Source organism: Leucopleurus acutus, assembly GCF_964270905.1.
Source record: "Leucopleurus acutus genome assembly, chromosome: 6".
NCBI lineage: Eukaryota > Metazoa > Chordata > Mammalia > Artiodactyla > Delphinidae > Leucopleurus > Leucopleurus acutus.
Window position 1 is genome coordinate 13,756,104 of NC_139149.1, and position 19,110 is coordinate 13,775,213.

Below are 19,110 nucleotides of genomic sequence, written 5' to 3' on the forward strand. Positions count from 1 at the left end.
TGTGCGATCATTACCACTGTCTAAATCCAGAACATTTTCATCGTGCCAAAAAGAAACCCTGTACCCACTAGCAGTCATTCCCCATTCCCCCCTTCCCCTAGCCTCTGGCAACCACTAATTTACTCTCTGTCTCTGTAGATTTTCCTATTCTGGACTATGTTTAACTTTTTGAAGTGTAAAAAAAGAATTTTTTTTTTTTTTTTTACCACCCCATCCCGCCACATTCCCCCCTTGGTGTCCATATGTTTGTTCTCTTACATATCTGTCTCAATTTCTGCCCTGCTAACCGGTTCATCTGTACCATTTACTAGGTTCCACATATATGCGTTAAGATATGATATTTGTTTTTCTCTTTCTGACTTACTTCACTCTGTATGACAGTCTCTAGATCCATCCACGTCTCAACAAATGACTCAATTTTTTCCTTTTTATGGCTGAGTAATATTCCATTGTATATATGTGCCACATCTTCTTTATCCATTTGTCTGTTGATGGGCATTTAGGTTGCTTCCATGACCTGGCTATTTTAAATAGTGCTGCAATGAACATTGGGGTGCATGTGTCTTTTTGAGTTATGGTTTTCAATGGATATATGCCCAGTAGTGGGATTGCTGGATCATATGGTAATTCTATTTTTAGTTTTGAAGGAACCTCCATACTGTTCTCCATAGTGGCTGTATCAATTTACATTCCCACCAACAGTGCAAGAGGGTTCCCTTTTCTCCACACCCTCTCCAGCATTTGTTGTTTGTAGATTTTCTGATGATGCCCATTCTAACTGGTGTGAGGTGATACCTCATTGTAGTTTTGATTTGCATTTCTCTAATAATTAGTGATGTTGAGCAGCTTTTCATGTGCTTCTTGGCCATCTGTATGTCTTCTTTGGAGAAATGTCTATTTAGGTCTTCTGCCCATTTTTGGATTGGGGTGTTTGGTTTTTTTAATATTGAGCTGCATGAGCTGTTTATATGTCTTGGAGCTTAATCCTTTGTCCGTTGATTCGTTTGCAAATATTTTCTCCCATTCTGAGGGTTGTCTTTTCGCCTTGTTTATGGTTTCCTTTGCTGTGCAAAAGCTTTGAAATTTCATTAGGTCCAATTTGTTTATTTTTATTTCCATTACTCTAGGAGGTGGATTGAAAAAGGTCTTGCTGTGCATTATGTCAAGAGTGTTCTTCCTTTAAGAGTTTTATAGTGTCCGGTCTTACATGTAGGTCTCTAATGCATTTTGAGTTTATTTTTGTGTATGGTGTTAGGGAGTGTTCTAATTTCATTCCTTTACATGTAACTGTCCAGTTTTCCCAGCACCACTTATTGAAGAGACTGTCTTTTCTCCATTGTATATGCTTGCCTCCTTTGTCATAGATTAATTGACCATAGGTGCGTGGGCTTATCTCTGAGCTTTCTATCTTGTTCCATTGATCTATATTTCTGTTTTTGTGCCAGTACCATACTGTCTTGATTACTGTGTAGTATACCCTGAAGTCAGGGAGCCTGATTCCTCCAGCTCCATTTTTTTTTCTCAAGATAGCTTTGGCTATTCGAGGCCTTTTGTGTCTCCGTACAAATTTTAAGATTTTTTGTTCTAGTTCTGTAAAGAAATGCCATTGGTAATTTGATAGGGATTACATTGAACCTGTAGATTGCTTTGGGTAGTATAGTCATTTTCACAATATTGATTCTTCCAATCCAAGAACATGGTATATCTCTCTATCTGTTGGTATCATCTTTAATTTCTTTCATCAGTGTCTTACAGTTTTCTGTGTACAGGTCTTTTGTCTCCCTAGGTAGGTTTATTCCTAGGTATTTTATTCTTTTTGTGGCAGTGGTAAATGGGAGTGTTTCCTTAATTTCTCTTTCAGATTTTTCATCATTAGTGTATAGGAATGCAAGAGATTTCTGTGCATTTATTTTGTATCCTGCAACTTTACCAAATTCCTTGCTTAGCTCTAGTAGTTTTCTGGTGGCATCTTTACGATTCTCTGTGTATAGTATCATGTCATCTGCAAACAATGACAGTTTTACTTCTTCTTTTCCAATTTGTATTCCTTTTATTTCTTTTTATTCTCTGATTGCTGTGGCTAGGACTTCCAAAATTATGTTGAATAATAGTGGTGAGAGTGGACATCCTTGTCTTGTTCCCGATCTTAGAGGAAATGCTTTCAGTTTTTCACCATTGAGAATGATGTTTCCTGTAGGTTTGTCATATATGGCCTTTATTATGTTGAGGTAGGTTCCCTTTATGCCCACTTTCTGGAGAGTTTTTGTCATAAATGGGTGTTGAATTTTGTCAAAAGCTTTTTCTGCATCTATTGAGATGATCGTATGGTTTTTCTTTCCTCAATTTGTTAATATGGTGTATCACATTGATTGATTTGCGTATACTGAAGAATCCTTTCATCCCTGGGATAAATCCCACTTGATCATGGTGTATGATCCTTTTAATGTGCTGTTGGATTCTGTTTGCTCGTATTTTGTTGAGGATTTTTGCATCTATATTCATCAGTGATATTTGTCTGTAATTTTCTTATTTGTAGTATCTTTGTCTGGTTTTGGTATCAGGGTGATGGTGGCCTCATAGAATGAGTTTGGGAGTGTTCCTTCCTCTGCAGTTTTTTGGAAGAGTTTGAGAAGGATGGGTGTTAGCTCTTCTCTAAATGTTTGATAGAATTCACCTGTGAAGCCATCTGGTCCTGGACTTTTGTTTGTTGAAAGATTTTTAATCACAGTTTCAATTTCATTACTTGTGCTTGGTCTGTTCATATTTTCTGTTTCGTCCTGGTTCAGTCTTGGAAGGTTATACCTTTCTAAGAATTTGTGCATTTCTTCCAGGTTGTCCATTTTATTGGCATAGAGTTGCTTGTAGTAGTCTCTTAGGATGCTTTGTATTTCTGTGGTGTCTGTTGTAACTTCTCCATTTTCATTTCTAATTTTATTGATTTGAGTCCTCTCTTTTTCTTCATGAGTCTGGCTAATGGTTTGTTAATTTTGTTTATCTTCTCAAAGAACCAGCCTTCAGTTTTATTGATCTTTGCTATTGTTTTCTTTGTTTCAATTTCATTCATTTCTGCTCTGATCTTTATGATTTCTTTCCTTCTGCTAACTTTGGGTTTTGTTTTTTCTTCTCTCTCTAGTTCCTTTAGGTGTAAGGTTAGATTTTTTAGTTGAGATTTTTCTTGTTTCTTGAGGTAGACTTGTATAGCTATAAACTTCCCTCTTAAGACTGCTTTTGCTGCATCCCATAGGTTTTGGGTTGTTGTGTTTTCATTGTCATTTGCCTCTAGGTATTTTTTGATTTCCTCTTTGATTTCTTCAGTGATCCCTTGTTTATTTAATAACATATTGTTTAGCCTCCATGTGTTTGTGTTTTTTACGGTCTTTTTTCCCCCGTAATTGATTTCTAATCTCATAGCATTGTGGTCAGAAAAGATGCTTGGTATCATTTCAGTTTTCTTAAATTTACTGAGGCTTGATTTGTGACCCAAGATGGGATCTATCCTGGAGAATGTTCCATGCGCACTTGAGAAAAAAGTGTAATCTGCTGTTTTTGGATGAAATGTCCTATAAATATCAATTAAATCTATCTGGTCTGTTGTGTCATTTAATGCTTGTGTTTCCTTATTTATTTTCATTTTGGATGATTTGTCCATTGGTGTAAGTGAGGTGTAAAAGTCACCCACTATTATTGTGTTACTGTCGATTTCCTCTTTTATAGCTCTTAGCAGTTGCGTTATGTATTGACGTGCTCCTATGTTGGGTGCATATTTATTTATAATAGTTATATCTTCTTCTTGGATTGATTCCTTGATCATTGTGTAGTGTCCTTCCTTGTCTCTTTTAACTTTCTTTATTTTAAAGTCTATTTTATCTGATATGAGTATTGCTACTCCAGCTTTCTTTTGATTTCCATTTGCATGGAATATCTCTTTCCATCCCCTCACATTCAGTCCATATGTGTCCGCAGGTCTGAAGTGGGTCTCTTGTAGACAGCATATATATGGGTCTTGTTTTTGTATCCATTCAGCAAGCCTGTGTCTGTTGGTTGGAGCATTTAATCCATTCACATTTAAGGTAATTATCGATATGTATGTTCCTATGACCATTTTCTTAATTGTTTTGGGTTGTTTTTGTAGGTCTTTTTCTTCTGTTGTGTTTCCCACTTAGAGAAATTCCTTTAGCATTTGTGTAGAGCTGATTTGGTGGTGCTGAATTCTCTTAGCTTTTGCTTGTCTGTAAAGCTTTTGATTTCTCCATCAAATCTGAATGAGATCCTTGCCAGGTAGAGTAATGTTGGTTGTAGGTTCTTCCCTTTCATCACTTTAAGTATATCATGCCACTCCCTTCTGGCTTGTAGAGTTTCTGCTGAGAAATCAGCTGTTAACCTTATGGGAGTTCCCTTGTATGTTATTTGTCATTTTTCCCTTGCTGCTTTCAATAACTTTTCTTTGTCTTTAATTTTTGCCAGTTTGATTACTACGTGTCTCGGCGTGTTTCTCCTTGGGTTTATCCTGTATGGGACTCTCTGCGCTTCCTGGACTTGGGTAGCTATTTCCTTTCCCATGTTAGGGAAGTTTTCGACTTTAATCTCTTGAAATATTTTCTGTGGTCCTTTCTCTCTCTCTTTTCCTTCCGAGACCCCTATAATGCAAATGTTGTGTCCCTTAATGTTGTCCCTGAGGTCTCTTAGGTTGTCTTCATTTCTTTTCATTCTTCTTTCTTTATTCTGTTCCACAGCCGTGAGTTCCACCATTCTGTCTTCCTGGTTACTTATCCATTCTTGTGTGCCTCAGTTATTCTGCTATTGATTCCTTCTAGTGTAGTTTTCATTTCAGTTATTGTATTGTTCATCCGTTTGTTCTTTAATTTTTGTAGATGTGTGTTAAACATTTCTTGCATCTTCTCGATCTTTGTCTCCATTCTTTTTCCAAGGTCCTGGATCATCTTCACTATCATTATTCTGAATTCTTTTTCTGGAAGGATGCCTATATACACTTCATTTAGTTGTTTTTCTGGGGTTTTATCTTGTTCCTTCATCTGGTACATAGCCGTCTGCCTTTTCATCTTGTCTACCTTTCTGTGAATGTGGTTTTTGTTCCACAGGCTGCAGGACTGTATTTCTTCTTGCTTCTGCTGTCTGCCCTCTGGTGGATGAGGCTATCTAAGAGGCTTGTGCAAGTTTCCTGATGGGAGGGACTGGTGGTGGGTAGAGCTGGCTGTTGCTCTGGTGGGCAGAGCTCAGTAAAACTTCAATCCGCTTGGCTGCTGATGGGTGGGGCTGGGTCCCCTCCCTGTTGGTTGTTTGGCCTGAGGCGACTCAACACTGGAGCCTACTCGGGCTCTTTTGTGGGGCTAATGGCAGACTCTGCTAGGGCTCACACCAAGGAGTACTTCCCATAACTTCTGCTGCCACTGTCCTTTTCCTCACGGTGTGGTAAAGCCACCCCCTGCCTCTGCAGGGGACCGTCCAACACTAGCAGGTAGGTCTGGTTCAGTCTCCTGTGGGGTCACTGCTCCTTTCCCCTGGGTCCCAATGCACACACTACTTTGTGTGTGCCCTCCAAGAGTGGAGTCTCTGTTTCCCCCACTCCTGTTGAAGTCCTGCAATCAATTCCCACTAGGCTTCAAAGTCCGATTCTCTAGGAATTCCTCCTCCTGTTGCCAGACCTCCAGGTTGGGAAGCCTGACGTGGGGCTCAGAACCTTCACTCCAGTGGGTGGACTTCTGTGGTATAAGTATTCTCCTGTTTGTGAGTCACCCACCCAGCAGTTATGGGATTTGATTTTATTGTGATTGTGCCCCTCCTACTGTCTCATTGTGGCTTCTCCTTTGTCGTTGGAGGTGGGGTATCTTTTTTGGTGAGTTTCAGTGTCTTCCTCTGTACTGTTGTTTTCTGACCACAGTGGAACTAGGTTAGAAATCAGTAACAGATATATCTCTGTAAAATCCCCAGGTATTTGGAAACTGAATAACACAGTTCTAAATAACCTGTGGATAAAAGCAGAGAAAAGGGAAACTATTTTGAACTGTATAAAAATGTATACACAATTTTTCAAATTGTGGGAATCTGGTGAAACAGTACTGGGGAAAATTTATGGTACTAAAAATGCCTAATGTAAAAAAGAGAAGATGTCTCAAATCAGTGATTTCAGCCCTTATGTTAAGAAACTAGAAAAATAAAAGCAATTAAACCCAAAGTAAGCAGAATAAAAGAAATAAAAAAGATCATAGCAGAAAATAGAAAAACTATAGGGAAAATCAATAACAGCCAAAGCTGATCTTTGAGATTAATAAACTTGATAAAGTGCTAGCCAGCCTAATCAGGGAAAATAAGAGAGAGAAGACACAGGTTATCAGTATTAGGAGTGAGAGTTGTTATATCACTACAATTCTCTACAGAGTTTGCAAGAATAATACAGGAACATTTTTAACAACTTTGTGCCATAAATATGTTATCCTAGGTACATGGAAAAATTCCTTGAAAGACTCAACCCAAACTACCAAATCTCACTAAACAGGAACAAACAACCTGAATAATTCTGTTTTTTAAAATGAACAGTAACTAAAATACATTTTCACAAAGCAAACTCCAGTCCCAGATGGCTTCACTGGTAAATTCTACTGTACATTTAAGGAAGAAATAATCTCAATTCTACAGAAACTCTTCCAGAAAATAAAAGAAAAGGAATTATTGTTATTATCTCATTCTCTGAGGTCATCCTTATCCTGATATCAAAATCAGAGAAAGCAATTAGGAAGGAAAAAAAAAAGCTGACAACCAATAACTTTCATGCATAAAGACGTAAAAATTCTTAATAGAATTTTAGCAAGTCAAGTCCAACAATATTTAAAAAGGAACAATACATTATGCCCATGTGGGGTTTATCTTAGGAATGCAAGGATGGTTTACCATTCAAAAATCATTCAGTGTTATTCATCATATTATAGATTAAGAAAGGAAAACCATGTATTTATTTCAATAGATGAAGACAAAATGCTGCATCCACTTCTGTTAGAAACTTTCAGTAAAGTAGGAATAGAAGGGAACTTTCTCTACCTGATTAAGGATATTTATGAGAAACTGATACCCTACATCATACTTAATGGTGAAAAACTGAGAGCTTTTCTCCTATTATAAGGAACCAGGCATGGTGTTTTTTAGAAATCACTTCTATTCAACACTGCATTGGAGGTTCTAGCCAGTTCAGTAAGACAAGAAAGAGAAATAAATGGCATCCAAATTAGAAAGAAAGAAAATGTCATTATTCACTGGTGACATGATTATCTATGTAGAAAATCCTATGGAGTCTATAAAAACAGTACTGGAACTAGTAAGTTGAGCTTAGCAAGGTTGAAGGATATAAATCAATATACAAAAATTAATTGTGTTACTAGCAATATATAGTTGGAAACTGGAAAAGAGTAATAGCATCAAAAAATATGAAATACTTAGTGTATATTCGATAGAGCTGTAAGAACTTTACACTGGAAACTCCAAAACATCACTGAGAGAAATTTTAAAAGACCTAAGTAAATGGAGCGATAGACTGTGTTCATAGATCAGAAAGCTCGATATGGTTAAGACACCATGACTCCTCAAAATAATGTGTGGATTCCAATGCCAGTGAAAATCTCAACAGACTTTCTTTTTTCCTTCAGGTAATGTCAAACTTATCCTAAAGTTTATAAACAAGTTATTCTAACTTGTTCAGAAATTATAAGGAAAATAAAAAAGACCTATAATATATAAATAAATAAATATATAAATAAGTCACAAAAAGTTGGAAGACTTAACACTATCTGGTTTCATGACTTACTACTATAATGCTATATCAGGCAAGCTAGTGCGTGTGGTATTGATATATAGATGACATATATATCAATGAAAAATAGTCCAGAAATAGTCCTACACGTATATGTTTAATTGGTTTCTGAGCAAGGCATTTTAGGGGGAAGAGGTCATCTTTCTAAAAAGGTGTTGGAACAACTGGATATCCATATGCAAATAAATGAACTCAACTCTTACCTCCTACGATACACAAAAACAATTTTTGTTCAAGACCTGAATTTGAAAGCTGAAACCATAAAACTTCTGAAAGAAAACATAAGAGAAGACCTTAGGGACTGATTTTGGTAAAATTTCTTAATACAGCACAATAAACAAAAAAGAAAAAAACTTAGGCTTCATCAAAATTAAAAAGTTTTGCTTTTTAAAATATACTTAAGAAAATGAAGAGGCAAACCATAGACTTGGAAAGACTTTGTAAAACATATAAACAAGCGATTTGTGTCTAGAATAATAATAACTAGAAAAGAAACCAAGCTGTTACCACTCAGTAATAAGACATACAACCTAATTAAAAATGGGCAAAATATTTGAACACGCACTTCATCAAAGAAAATGTATGGACGACAAATAAGCATATTCAGTGATACTCATCATCACTGGTCTTTAGTGAAATGCAAATTAAAACCATAGTGAGAGCATAACACACCCACTAACATGACTAAAATGAAAACATTTTAGAAATTAAAAACTAGTTTTCAGCTAGGATGTGGAAGAACTGGAACTCCTTATATGTTGCTAGTGAGAATGTTAAAAAGGTACCACTTTGGAAGATGATTTGGCAAATTCTTAACAAGTTAAACATGCACCTACCCTACAATCCAGCCAATTCCACTTGTAGGTGAAATGAAAATGTCTGTCCACATATGAATACTCATAGCCTTATTCGTAGTGGTACAAAATGGGAAACACCCTTTTTCATAAGGAAGTGTTTGTTCTTTTTCTCCTCCTCTTCAAGCATTTTTATATGTAAAGCCTTTTTCTCACCATAATATGTTTAACGTCTAATCTTTTCTTTTGCCACCACGGAAGATACCAGCTTTATCCTACCCTTCTTAGTGCAGCAGATGGGAGTTGGGAGGGCTGGATTCTAGCCCTGGTTCTTGATGCTTTGTGCTGACCACCTGCCTTCCTGAGACCTCAGGGTTCTTACCTGCCGATTAAAGGGATTAAACGATACATATTCACTCATGTATATTTTTGAGCACCTGCCATGTGCCAGGCACTCTTTTAGGTACTGGCAACATGATGAAGAAAATAGGCTGTAGTACTTGCTCTCACTGGAACCAGTATTCATTAACCTGTAATGTGCCGGGCACTGTCGTAGGTTTTGGGAAGACAGGCCACTGTGTCTTAATCTCCAGGAATTTATAAATTAATAGGAAAGAGAGACCAACCTAAGTAAACAGACAAAACTATAATTGTAAAAAATGTTATGAAGGGAAGAATATGAGAGAAGACCCCTGTTTTAGTAGGGCTGTCAGGGGAGGCCTCTTTGTGGAGGTGACAGTTGAGCTGAGATCTAAAGAGAGAAAGAGAAAAGGGGCTCCTGTTCGCCTCTGTCATTGTCTCTCCTCTCAGAAATCTAGACCAAACGTAAGGCAGTGATTTGGTGTCTTGACTGTAGACATCTCTAAGTGAAAACAGTTTCGTTGAGCTATCTGTTCTGTACCTCAGCCCTTTCTTCAGGGGTTTTCACTGTCTAGTTCAGGGGATATGAATGGCAATAAATTAAATTTAATTCTCCTTTCCAATGTTTAGTCAATACTTCTTTGGCCCAGAATTCATAAGTAAGTGAGAAACAAAAGATAAAATGAGGGTCTGTGCTCTGCTAAGCCTAAGACAGACGTTTCAGATGGGGGTCAGGCAGGCAAATTTGGACTTCAGACAGGTTTCCTTTGGCCTACAGTATTTTCAAGTCAGAAAAATTCACCCGATCCCCCAGACTTTAGCGCAACAGATTAGAATGTATGGGCTGCAGCCCCCTTTAACGGGATGCTTGCTCATTCCTCACAGTCCCCTCCTGTTTGCCCGGCCTCATTTACTCCTGTCATCTGGTTGGCCTCCTGTGATTTTGTTTGTCAAAGAATCATCTCAACTGGTTTTTGTCTTGTGTTTAAACATGCCTGGGACTGGCCTGCCGTGAGTCTGATCTACTGGTGCAGCGGGCTGGGTGATTCTAATGTCGGCTGGTGACACCATAGCCCTGGCTGTGAACATACTGGGTTGGCCAAAGAGTGCCTTTGGTTTTTAAGTAAAAATAAAAGACACATTTTTCAGTTACACCAAGAACTTTATTGAACAACGTATTCACCATTTTGTTCCACTACCTTCTGCCATTTTTCAGGCAACTTCATGATTCCATCTTCCCAAAACTTTTTATCTTTTTGAGCAAAGAACTGTTCTTGGTGCCTTTTACAGTCTTCCAGGGAATTGACATTTTTTCCATTAAGTGAATTTTGTAAAGACTGAAATAAATGGAAATCCGAAGGTGCAGTGTCTGGGTGAGTACGGCGGATGAATCAGAACTTCCCAGCCAAGCTATAACAGTTTTTGCCTGGTCATCAAAGAAACTTGTAGTCTTGCATTATCCTGATGGAAGATTATGCATTTTCTGTTGACTAGTTCTGGATGCTTTTCGTCGAGTGCTGCTTTCACTTGGTCTAGTTGGGAGCAGTACTTGTTGGAATTAATCGTTTGGTTTCCTGGAAGAAGCTCATAATAGAGGACTCCCTTCTAATCTTACCGTATACGCAACATCACCTTCTTTGGATGAAGACCAGCCTCTGGTGTGGTTGGTGGTGGTTCATCTCGCTTGCGCCAAGATCTCTTCCATTCCACATTATTGTACAGTATCCACTTTTCATCGCCCGTCACAATTTGTTTTAAAAACGGAACATTTGCATTACGTTTAAGTAGAGAATCACATGTGGAAATACGGTCAAGAAGGTTTTTTACGCTTAACTTATGTGGAACCCAAACATCAAAGCAATGAACAAAACCAAGCTGGTGCAAATGATTTTCAGCACTTGATTTGGATATTTTGAGTATGTCATCTATCTCCTGTGCGGTATAACATTGATTGTTCTCAGTTCATGTCTCGATTTGATCGCTGTCAACCTCAGCTGGTCTACCCGACCATGGAGCATCATCCAGCGAGACATCTCCAGCACGAAACTCCGCAAACCACTTCTGACAAGTTCGATCAGTCACAGCACCTTCTCCATACACCGCACAAGTCTTCTTTTTTGCGTTTCAGTTGCATTTTTACCTTTCTTGAAATAGTAAAGCGTAATATGCTGAAAATGTTGCTTTTTTTCTTCCATCTTCAGTATTAAAATGGTTACACAAAAAATTCACCAATTTTGATAAGTTTTTTAAAAAATGCACTCTGACATGACAGCTGTCACAATACAATCTAACAAAATTGTTTTGAATGAAGTTAAAGACAACTAAGTGCTACTAGAGCCATCTTACAGAAAAAACCAAAAGAACCTTTTGGCCAACTCAGTAGCTTTTTACAGGATTCACAGGGTGCATGTGCTCTCAAGAGTGGGGACCTGTCTTGGTAACTTCTTATTTACCCTGTATCTGGAATATTTGGTAGTAGGTAGTTTAAATGCAAATAACATAAATGAATAAATTATATTTTAATGTTGGTATGTATTTGACCTTTAAAAGGTAAATGTACTTAAACAGTTTTCCTAGTTCAGATGTGTGGGATTTTTTAGAGTTTTCTTTGATAACACATTCCTGTGGTTTTAAGATCAAAATGTAAAAAGGAATAGAGTGAGAAGTCTCCTTGCCACTTCTTTTATTTTATTTTTTTTAATATTCAGCTATCCTACTTCCTTTTTCTTTTCTTTCTTTCTTTATTTATTTATGGCTGTGTTGGGTGTTCGTTTCTGTGCGAGGGCTTTCTCTAGTTGCGGCAAGCGGGAGCCACTCTTCATCGTGGTGCGTGGGCCTCTCACTGTCGCTGCTTCTCTTGTTGCGGAGCACAGGCTCCAGACGCGCAGGCTTAGTAATTGTGGCTTATGGGCCTAGTTGCTCCGCGGCATGTGGGATCTTCCCAGATCAGGGCTCAAACCCGTCTCCCCTGCATTGGCAGGCAGATTCTCAACCACTGCGCCACCAGGGAGACCCCTCTCCTTGCCACTTCTGCTCTCTATCTGACCAGTGCATCATGCTCCCTCCCATGAAAATATAAGCAAATGCAAACATATATTCTAATTTTTACCCCCTTTTACTTAAAAGGTGGCTTACTAAAAATAAGGCTCTGCCTTATGCCTCCTTTACTCTTGACATATCTTGAAGATCTTATCATATTAGTAGAGAGCTTCTTCCTCATCCGTTTTTGTTTTTTACAGTTGAAAAATATGTTTAATTGTTTGGGCATATTATAGTTTATTTAGCAAGTACCCCCATTGAAGGATACTTGGATTTTTCCAGGCATTGCGAACAGTGCTACGGTTAGTACCTTTGTATGTCTGGTCGTTTCATACACACACGCACAAGAGTGTGCAAAGTATATACCTCTATGGTAAATTCTCCAGGTGGAATTGCTAGGTCAAAAGGTATATGCATATGTAATTTTGATGTATGTTACTTAATTGCCCTCTGTAGGGGTTGTGGTTTAATTATTATTTAAAAGTAATTCTACTATTTGGGACACTGTTTAAAAATTTTTTTTACTTTGTTTTTGTTCTGTTTTCTTTGATGAGTTAGAGTTGTTACATGATAGGTTGTCTGAAATTTGGTAAGAGTATTAAGATCGTTCTAGATCATTGGTTTCCACTACTAACTTAACCCCCCCAAGGGGTTCTCAGATTCATGTGCTAAATGAACATCAACTATATAATAATGTCTCCCACATACATACTGTATATTTCAAATGTATAAGATGCTATTGTATAATAAAATGCTAATTCATTTAATACTATGTCTATTTGAATATTTTATAATAAAAATAATCTTTCTCTCACAGATATCCCTTTGAGGACCAGCCTGCCACCACCATTCAGAAACTATAAATATGGTAACCAATTTTTCTTAGTCTTTTAAGATATATATTAATATAATTTCACATTAGTTTTATATTGATGTGAATTTTAAATTTGGTTTTCAAAAATGAATTTACTCTGTGTATATAAAAACCACTATGAAAGTTATTTAGAAATATAGGAATTCTAGTATATCATTAAATTGTAATTGTGTAGGGAAGTGTATGAATTGTATATTCCTCCTATTTGTGAGGAATAGCATGTTTGGCAAACTGTTTAAGATGAATTTCTTTGTCAGGTAATCAGAAAAGAAGAAATGATTAAAGACTAGGAATTATAAGAAGAGGTTTAACATTTTAGTTGCCAGTAACTTGAGCATGTTACATAGTAATTTTATATGTTGCAATTATTGATTTTAAAATGTAGTAATAAGGCGAGAAGCTGGGTTTCATTATTTATTATAAAGGTGGTACAGTTATTAACCTTCAGCGTAGTGCCACTCACCAAACTTTGAATTTGAGACTTCACTTGAGAATTACAATGCACCTAATAAATATTTCTGTTAATTGGTGCAGACATTTTTAAAGCATAAATTTTTTATTACCCTAGATCATTTTTGGAGTGGTTTTTAATTCTGCTGCCATTTGGTAGAGCAACTTCTGACCTAAAATACTTTGAAATCACAATCTTCACCGTGTGTGTGCATTTTAATATCCAGAGACTAATTGTGAGGTCACAAGGGGTAGTCAAGCAGAAGTTAAAGACACTGAGTGGAAAGTACTTTGATTTATTGGACTTAAAGAATTTACATACTAAATATTGAATAAGAGAAAGGAATAAAAAGCATGATTAATTAAATATGAAACTTCTCCACTTTCGTCTTTCATGGCTTTCAAAGTATCATGCCTTGAAATATAACCTTAAACTTGAATCAGCCTGCAGATGCCACTTAAAGTTAGCATAGCTACATATAGTTTCCCTTTTTGCGTGGTGTGGGTGTGTATTCAAACTTGTGTTCCATGTAAGTTATTTTAAAAGATCAGTTTTAGATCATGAAATCATCAAAATATCTGACTGTTAATCATCACGGTGGTAAATAATATATTTCCTGTCAATTTCTTCCCTTTATGTATGTTAGTATTTGTTTTGTGTTTTTATGTGATCCTATATTGTGTGCTATATGTTTTTTAAAATTAATTAATTTATTTGGCTGCATCGGCTCTTTGTTGCAGTGCGCGGGCTTCTCTCTCGTGGCGTGTGGGCTCAGTAGGTGGGGCGCAGGCTATAGAGCACGTGGGCTTAGTTGACCCGCAATATGTGGTATCTTAGTTACCTGACGAGGGATCGAACCCGCGTCCCTTGCATTGGAGGGCGGATTCTTAACCATTGGACCACCAGGGAAGTCCCGGGTGTGTATATGTTAGTGAGTGTAATCCTCTTCTTGTATTGAGCCTTTTATCATTATATAGTGTCCATTCTTTCTTTATGGCCTTTGTTATAAAGTCTATTTTGTCTGATATAAGTATTTCCACCTCTGCTTTCTTGTCCTTTTCATTTGCCTGAAGTAGCTTTAAAAAATTTTTGTTTTTGTTTTATTTGTTTATTTTTTAATTGAAGTATAGTTGATTGACAATGTTATGTTAATTTCTGCTGTGCAGCAGAGTGACTCAGTTATACATATATATACATTCTTTTTTATATTCTTTTCCATTATGGTTTATCCCAGTACATTGAATATAGTTCCCTGTGTTATATAGTAGGACCTTGTTGCCCATCCATTCTATACGTAATAGTTTGCATCTACTAACTCCAAAACTCTCAGTCCATCCCTCCCCCACACTGCTCCCCCTTGGCAACCACAAGTCTGTTCTCTATGTCTGTGAGTCTGTTTCTGCTTTGTAGATAGGGTTCATTTGGGTCATATTTTAGATTCCACATATAAGTGATACCATATGGTATTTGTCTTTCTCTTTCTGACTTACTTAGTATGATAATCTCTAGTTGCATCCATGTTGCTGCAAATGGCATTGTTCTGTTCTTTTTTATGGCTGAGTAGTATCCCATTGTATACATGTACCATGTCTTCTTTATCCATTCCTCTGTCAGTAGACATTTAGGTTGTTTCCATGTCTTGGCTATTGTGAATAGTGCTGCTATGAACATAGGGGTGAATGTATCTTTTTGAATTATAGTTTTGTCCGGATATATGCCCAGGAGTGGGATTGTTGGATCATACGGTAGTTCTATTTTTTAGTTTTTTGAGGAACCTCCATACTGTTTTCCATAGTGGCTGTACCAACTTACATTCCCACCAACAGTGTAGGAGGGTTCCCCTTTCTTCACACCCTCTCCAGCATTTGTTATTTATAGACTTTAATGATGACCATTCTGACTGGTGTGAGGTGGTACTAGTTGTAGTTTTGATTTACATTTCTCTAATAATTAGTGATGTTGAGCATCTTTTCATGTGCCTATTGGCCATCTGTATGTCTTCTTTGGAGAAATGTCTATTTAGGTCTTCTGCCCATTTTTTGATTGGGTTGTTTGGTTTTTTATTGATGAGTTGTATGAGCTGTTTGTATATTTTGGAAATTAAGCCCTTGTTGGTTGCATCATTTGCAAATATTTTCTCCCATTCTGTAGATTGTCTTTTCATTTTGTTTCTGGTTTCCTTTGCTGTGCAAAAGCTTGTAAGTTTGATTAGGTCCCATTTGTTTATTTTTCTATTGCCTATTGCCTTGGGAGACTGACCTAAGAAAACATTGGTATGATTTATGTCAGAGAATGTTTTCTTCTAGGAGTTTTATGGTGTATTGTCTTATGTTTAAGTCTTTAAGCCATTTTGAGTTTATTTTTGTACATGGTGTGAGGGTGTGTTCTAACTTCATTGATTTACATGCAGCTATCCAACTTTCCCAGCGCCACTTGCTGAAGAGACTTTTTCCCATTTTGTATTCTTGCCTACTTTGTCAATGATTAATTGACTGTAGGTGTGTGGGTTTATTTCTTGGCTCTCTATTTTGTTCCATTGATCCATATGTCTGTTTTTGTACCAGTATCACACCGTTTTGATTACTGTAGCTTTGTAGTATTGTCTGAAGTCTAGAAGGGTTATGCCTCCTGCTTTGTTCCTTTTCCTCAGGATTGCTTTGGCAGTTCTGGGTCTTTTATGGTTCCATGCATGAAATATCTTTTCCATCCCCTCACTTTCAATCTATGTGTGTCCTTCACCCTAAAGTGGGTCCCTTGTAGGCAGCATACTGTAGGCTCTTGTTTTATTATCCAGCCTTTCACTCTATGTCGTTTGATTGGAGCATTTAGTCCATTGACATTTAAGGTAATTATCGATAGATGGGTATTTATTGCCATTTTAAACATTGTTTTCCAGTTGATTTTGTTTTTCTTCCTTGTTCCTTTTTCTTTTTGTTTTTCCATGGTAGTGGATAATGTACCTCTCATATTATTCTACCTTATTAACATTCTCTTGTCCTGTTATTTCTATACTACTCAGATGAATTGACAGGAAAAATGATACATTTATCTGTGAAGAAATTAGAGAACCGCCACGGCTTTGATAGATTTCAACTGACTGTCTTTATTTGGCTCTTTAACAATCTGCCACTTTGTGTTTGACAAGAAAGGCTGAAGTGTTACTTTCTCACCTGTCCTTGTCCTGCAGTATTGCTACACTCTATGGGATTGAACACACTGGGTGTTGGGGAGTGGAAAGGGCACAGACTCGGATTTCATTTTTGTTAGTTGCCATTTCTGTGCCCTTGGACAAAGGTTCTCTCTGCCAGGCCACCAAGAGTCTGAGATTTCTCAGAGCCCTTCCTCCCATTTAATTGGCATCTACATCTATTACTGATTTACCCTGGCCAGACAGTGTGTTCATAAAGCACAGGGGATGTTGTTTTATTTCTAAATCCTTATCGTTTAGGCATGGTGCATGTGTGCAGTAAATGTTGATTGTTGTGCAGTGTGGGACTGCTAATCCTGTTTGTTTCTAAGGCTGTGTGAGATTAGATTAAACAATGCACGTGTGAACACATTACATACTCCACAAACATAAGATCTTGTTTTTATTTTTATGAGGTTGCTTTCCTCAAGGAATTTGCATTAAGGAAACAATATCCACAGAAGTTGTTTCTGTTAATAATGAAGATTATTTTTTTAAGAGGGAAAAACAGGTGAAAGAGATGATTTAACAAAGAAAGAGACATTAATACAACATCTTTTGCTAGCTTGTCATTTCTCCTTTCTTACCTTCTTCCCAAGTCTTACCAATTTCTGTTGGAGAGAAAAATCCGTTGAAAATTTCTTAAATTTTCTTCACCACATTTCTTAAAAATGTGGCCTCCTTCTTGTGGGGTTCTAGAACCTATCAGAACAAAGATATTTCTAATTTAAAGACTTGTTAGCAAAATATATAGAACATGATTAACATTTGGCAAGGTCAAACTACAGTTTTGCAAGTTGATTGCAAGGTCCTTTTGTTTAAAAAAAAAACTACTAAAAAAAAAAAAAAACAAAAAACTACTGTTGGCTTCTTTAGTCTCCAGTAACAAACTGATATATATTTGCAGTGAGAAAAAGAGTGTAATAGGTAACTCAGTATAATAGATAATTCACAAGTCACATTTGTTTATTTTCTTGTGTACATTGTAAGCTTATTTTTAGCAGTTGTGGCATATTTACATCCTAAGTGTGTGTATTTCACTTAGGTTAGATTTATTTTTATTTCTTAATAATACATATAGTCCAGGGATTAGGTTGACCTTATATTAAAAATTGCAATAGGTAATTGAAAGTTGACTATTTAAAATAATGGGTAATTCAGGGTGCTCGTTCTTAACTGAATAGGTACCCTGTTCTTCTGTATTATTAGAACATAGTTAAATCAAGGTTTGTTGTTTTTAAACAGATATATATTTTTTATTCAAACAGAAAGTCACAAAAATTATAATCATCCTCATCAGTTCACTCAGTCCCATGTAATTAATTTTTTTTTCACCTTGATCTTTTGTTAGCACTTTTATGAATTCATCAGTTTTCCTTTAGAGTTCTGAAAATGCTTATTCATTCAGTTCAGCAGTATAGTCAGTTACCAGAATCCTGTGCTTGTCAGAGTCTTTTCCATGAATTCCTAGAAGATGAAACCCTTTTATAGGAACATTTTTGCAAAAGCATCAGAGTACACCCAGAACTGTCTGTAAATGACAAAAGACTTAAAAATGACCACGGTTAAAGATTTGATGAAAGTTCATAATAATGGATTTGACAAAGAAATTTAGTTATTTCTGAGATATACATTTTAAAATAATAACTAGAATTATGACTTATAACATTATACAAGAACATATAAGATTTTTAGGAATTTCATGTAATGTCTGAAACATTTATATTAACATATTTCCATACAAATAACCCAAAGAAAGTTTAGTATTAATTGTTTTTTGTTAATTTTTGAATTTTATTTTATTTATTTTTTTATACAGCAGGTTCTTATTAGTCATCAGCTTTATACACATCAGTGTATACATGTCAATCACAATCGCCCAATTCAGCACACCACCATCCCAACCCCCCTGCCGCTTTCCCCCCTTGGTGTCCATACGTTTGTTCTCTACATCTGTATCTCAACTTCTACCCTGCAAACAGGTTCATCTGTACCAGTTTTCTAGGTTCTACATACCTGCGTTAATATATGATATTTGTTTTACTCTTTCTGACTTTCTTCACTCTGTGTGACAGTCTCTAGGTCCATCCATGTCTCAACAAATGACCCAATTTCATTCCTTTTTATGGCTGAGTAATATTCCATTGTATATATGTACCACAACTTCTGTATCCATTCATCTGTCGATGGGCATTTAGGTTGCTTCCATGACCTGGCTATTGTAAATAGTGCTGCAATGAATATTGGGGTGCATGCGTCTTTTTGAATTATGGTTTTCTGTGGGTATATGCCCAGTAGTGGGATTGCTGGATCATACGGTAATTCTATTTTTAGTTTTGAAGGAACCTCCATACTGTTCTCCATAGCAGCTGTATCAATTTACATTCCCACCAACAGTGCAAGAAGGTTCCCTTTTCTCCACATCCTCTTCAGCATTTGTTATTTGTAGATTTTCTGATGATGCCCATTCTAACTGGTGTGAGGTGATACCTCATTGTAGTTTTGATTTTCATTTCTCTAATAATTAGTGATGCTGAGCAGCTTTTCATGTGCTTCTTGGCCATCTGTATGTCTTCTTTGGAGAAA

The 19,110-nt window shown here is 36.7% G+C and overlaps 1 protein-coding gene across 1 annotated transcript in view; it reads left to right on the forward strand.

The window, feature by feature from the left end:
• The window catches only part of LOC309963158 (UPF0538 protein C2orf76 homolog), a 55,571-nt gene that overhangs the window by 15,818 nt on the left and 20,643 nt on the right, over positions 1 to 19,110 (forward strand). The window contains exon 3 of the mRNA XM_082841349.1: positions 12,830 to 12,880. Within this exon, the coding sequence (XP_082697475.1) occupies positions 12,830 to 12,880 (51 nt within the window). The remainder of the gene's footprint in view (positions 1 to 12,829; positions 12,881 to 19,110) is intronic.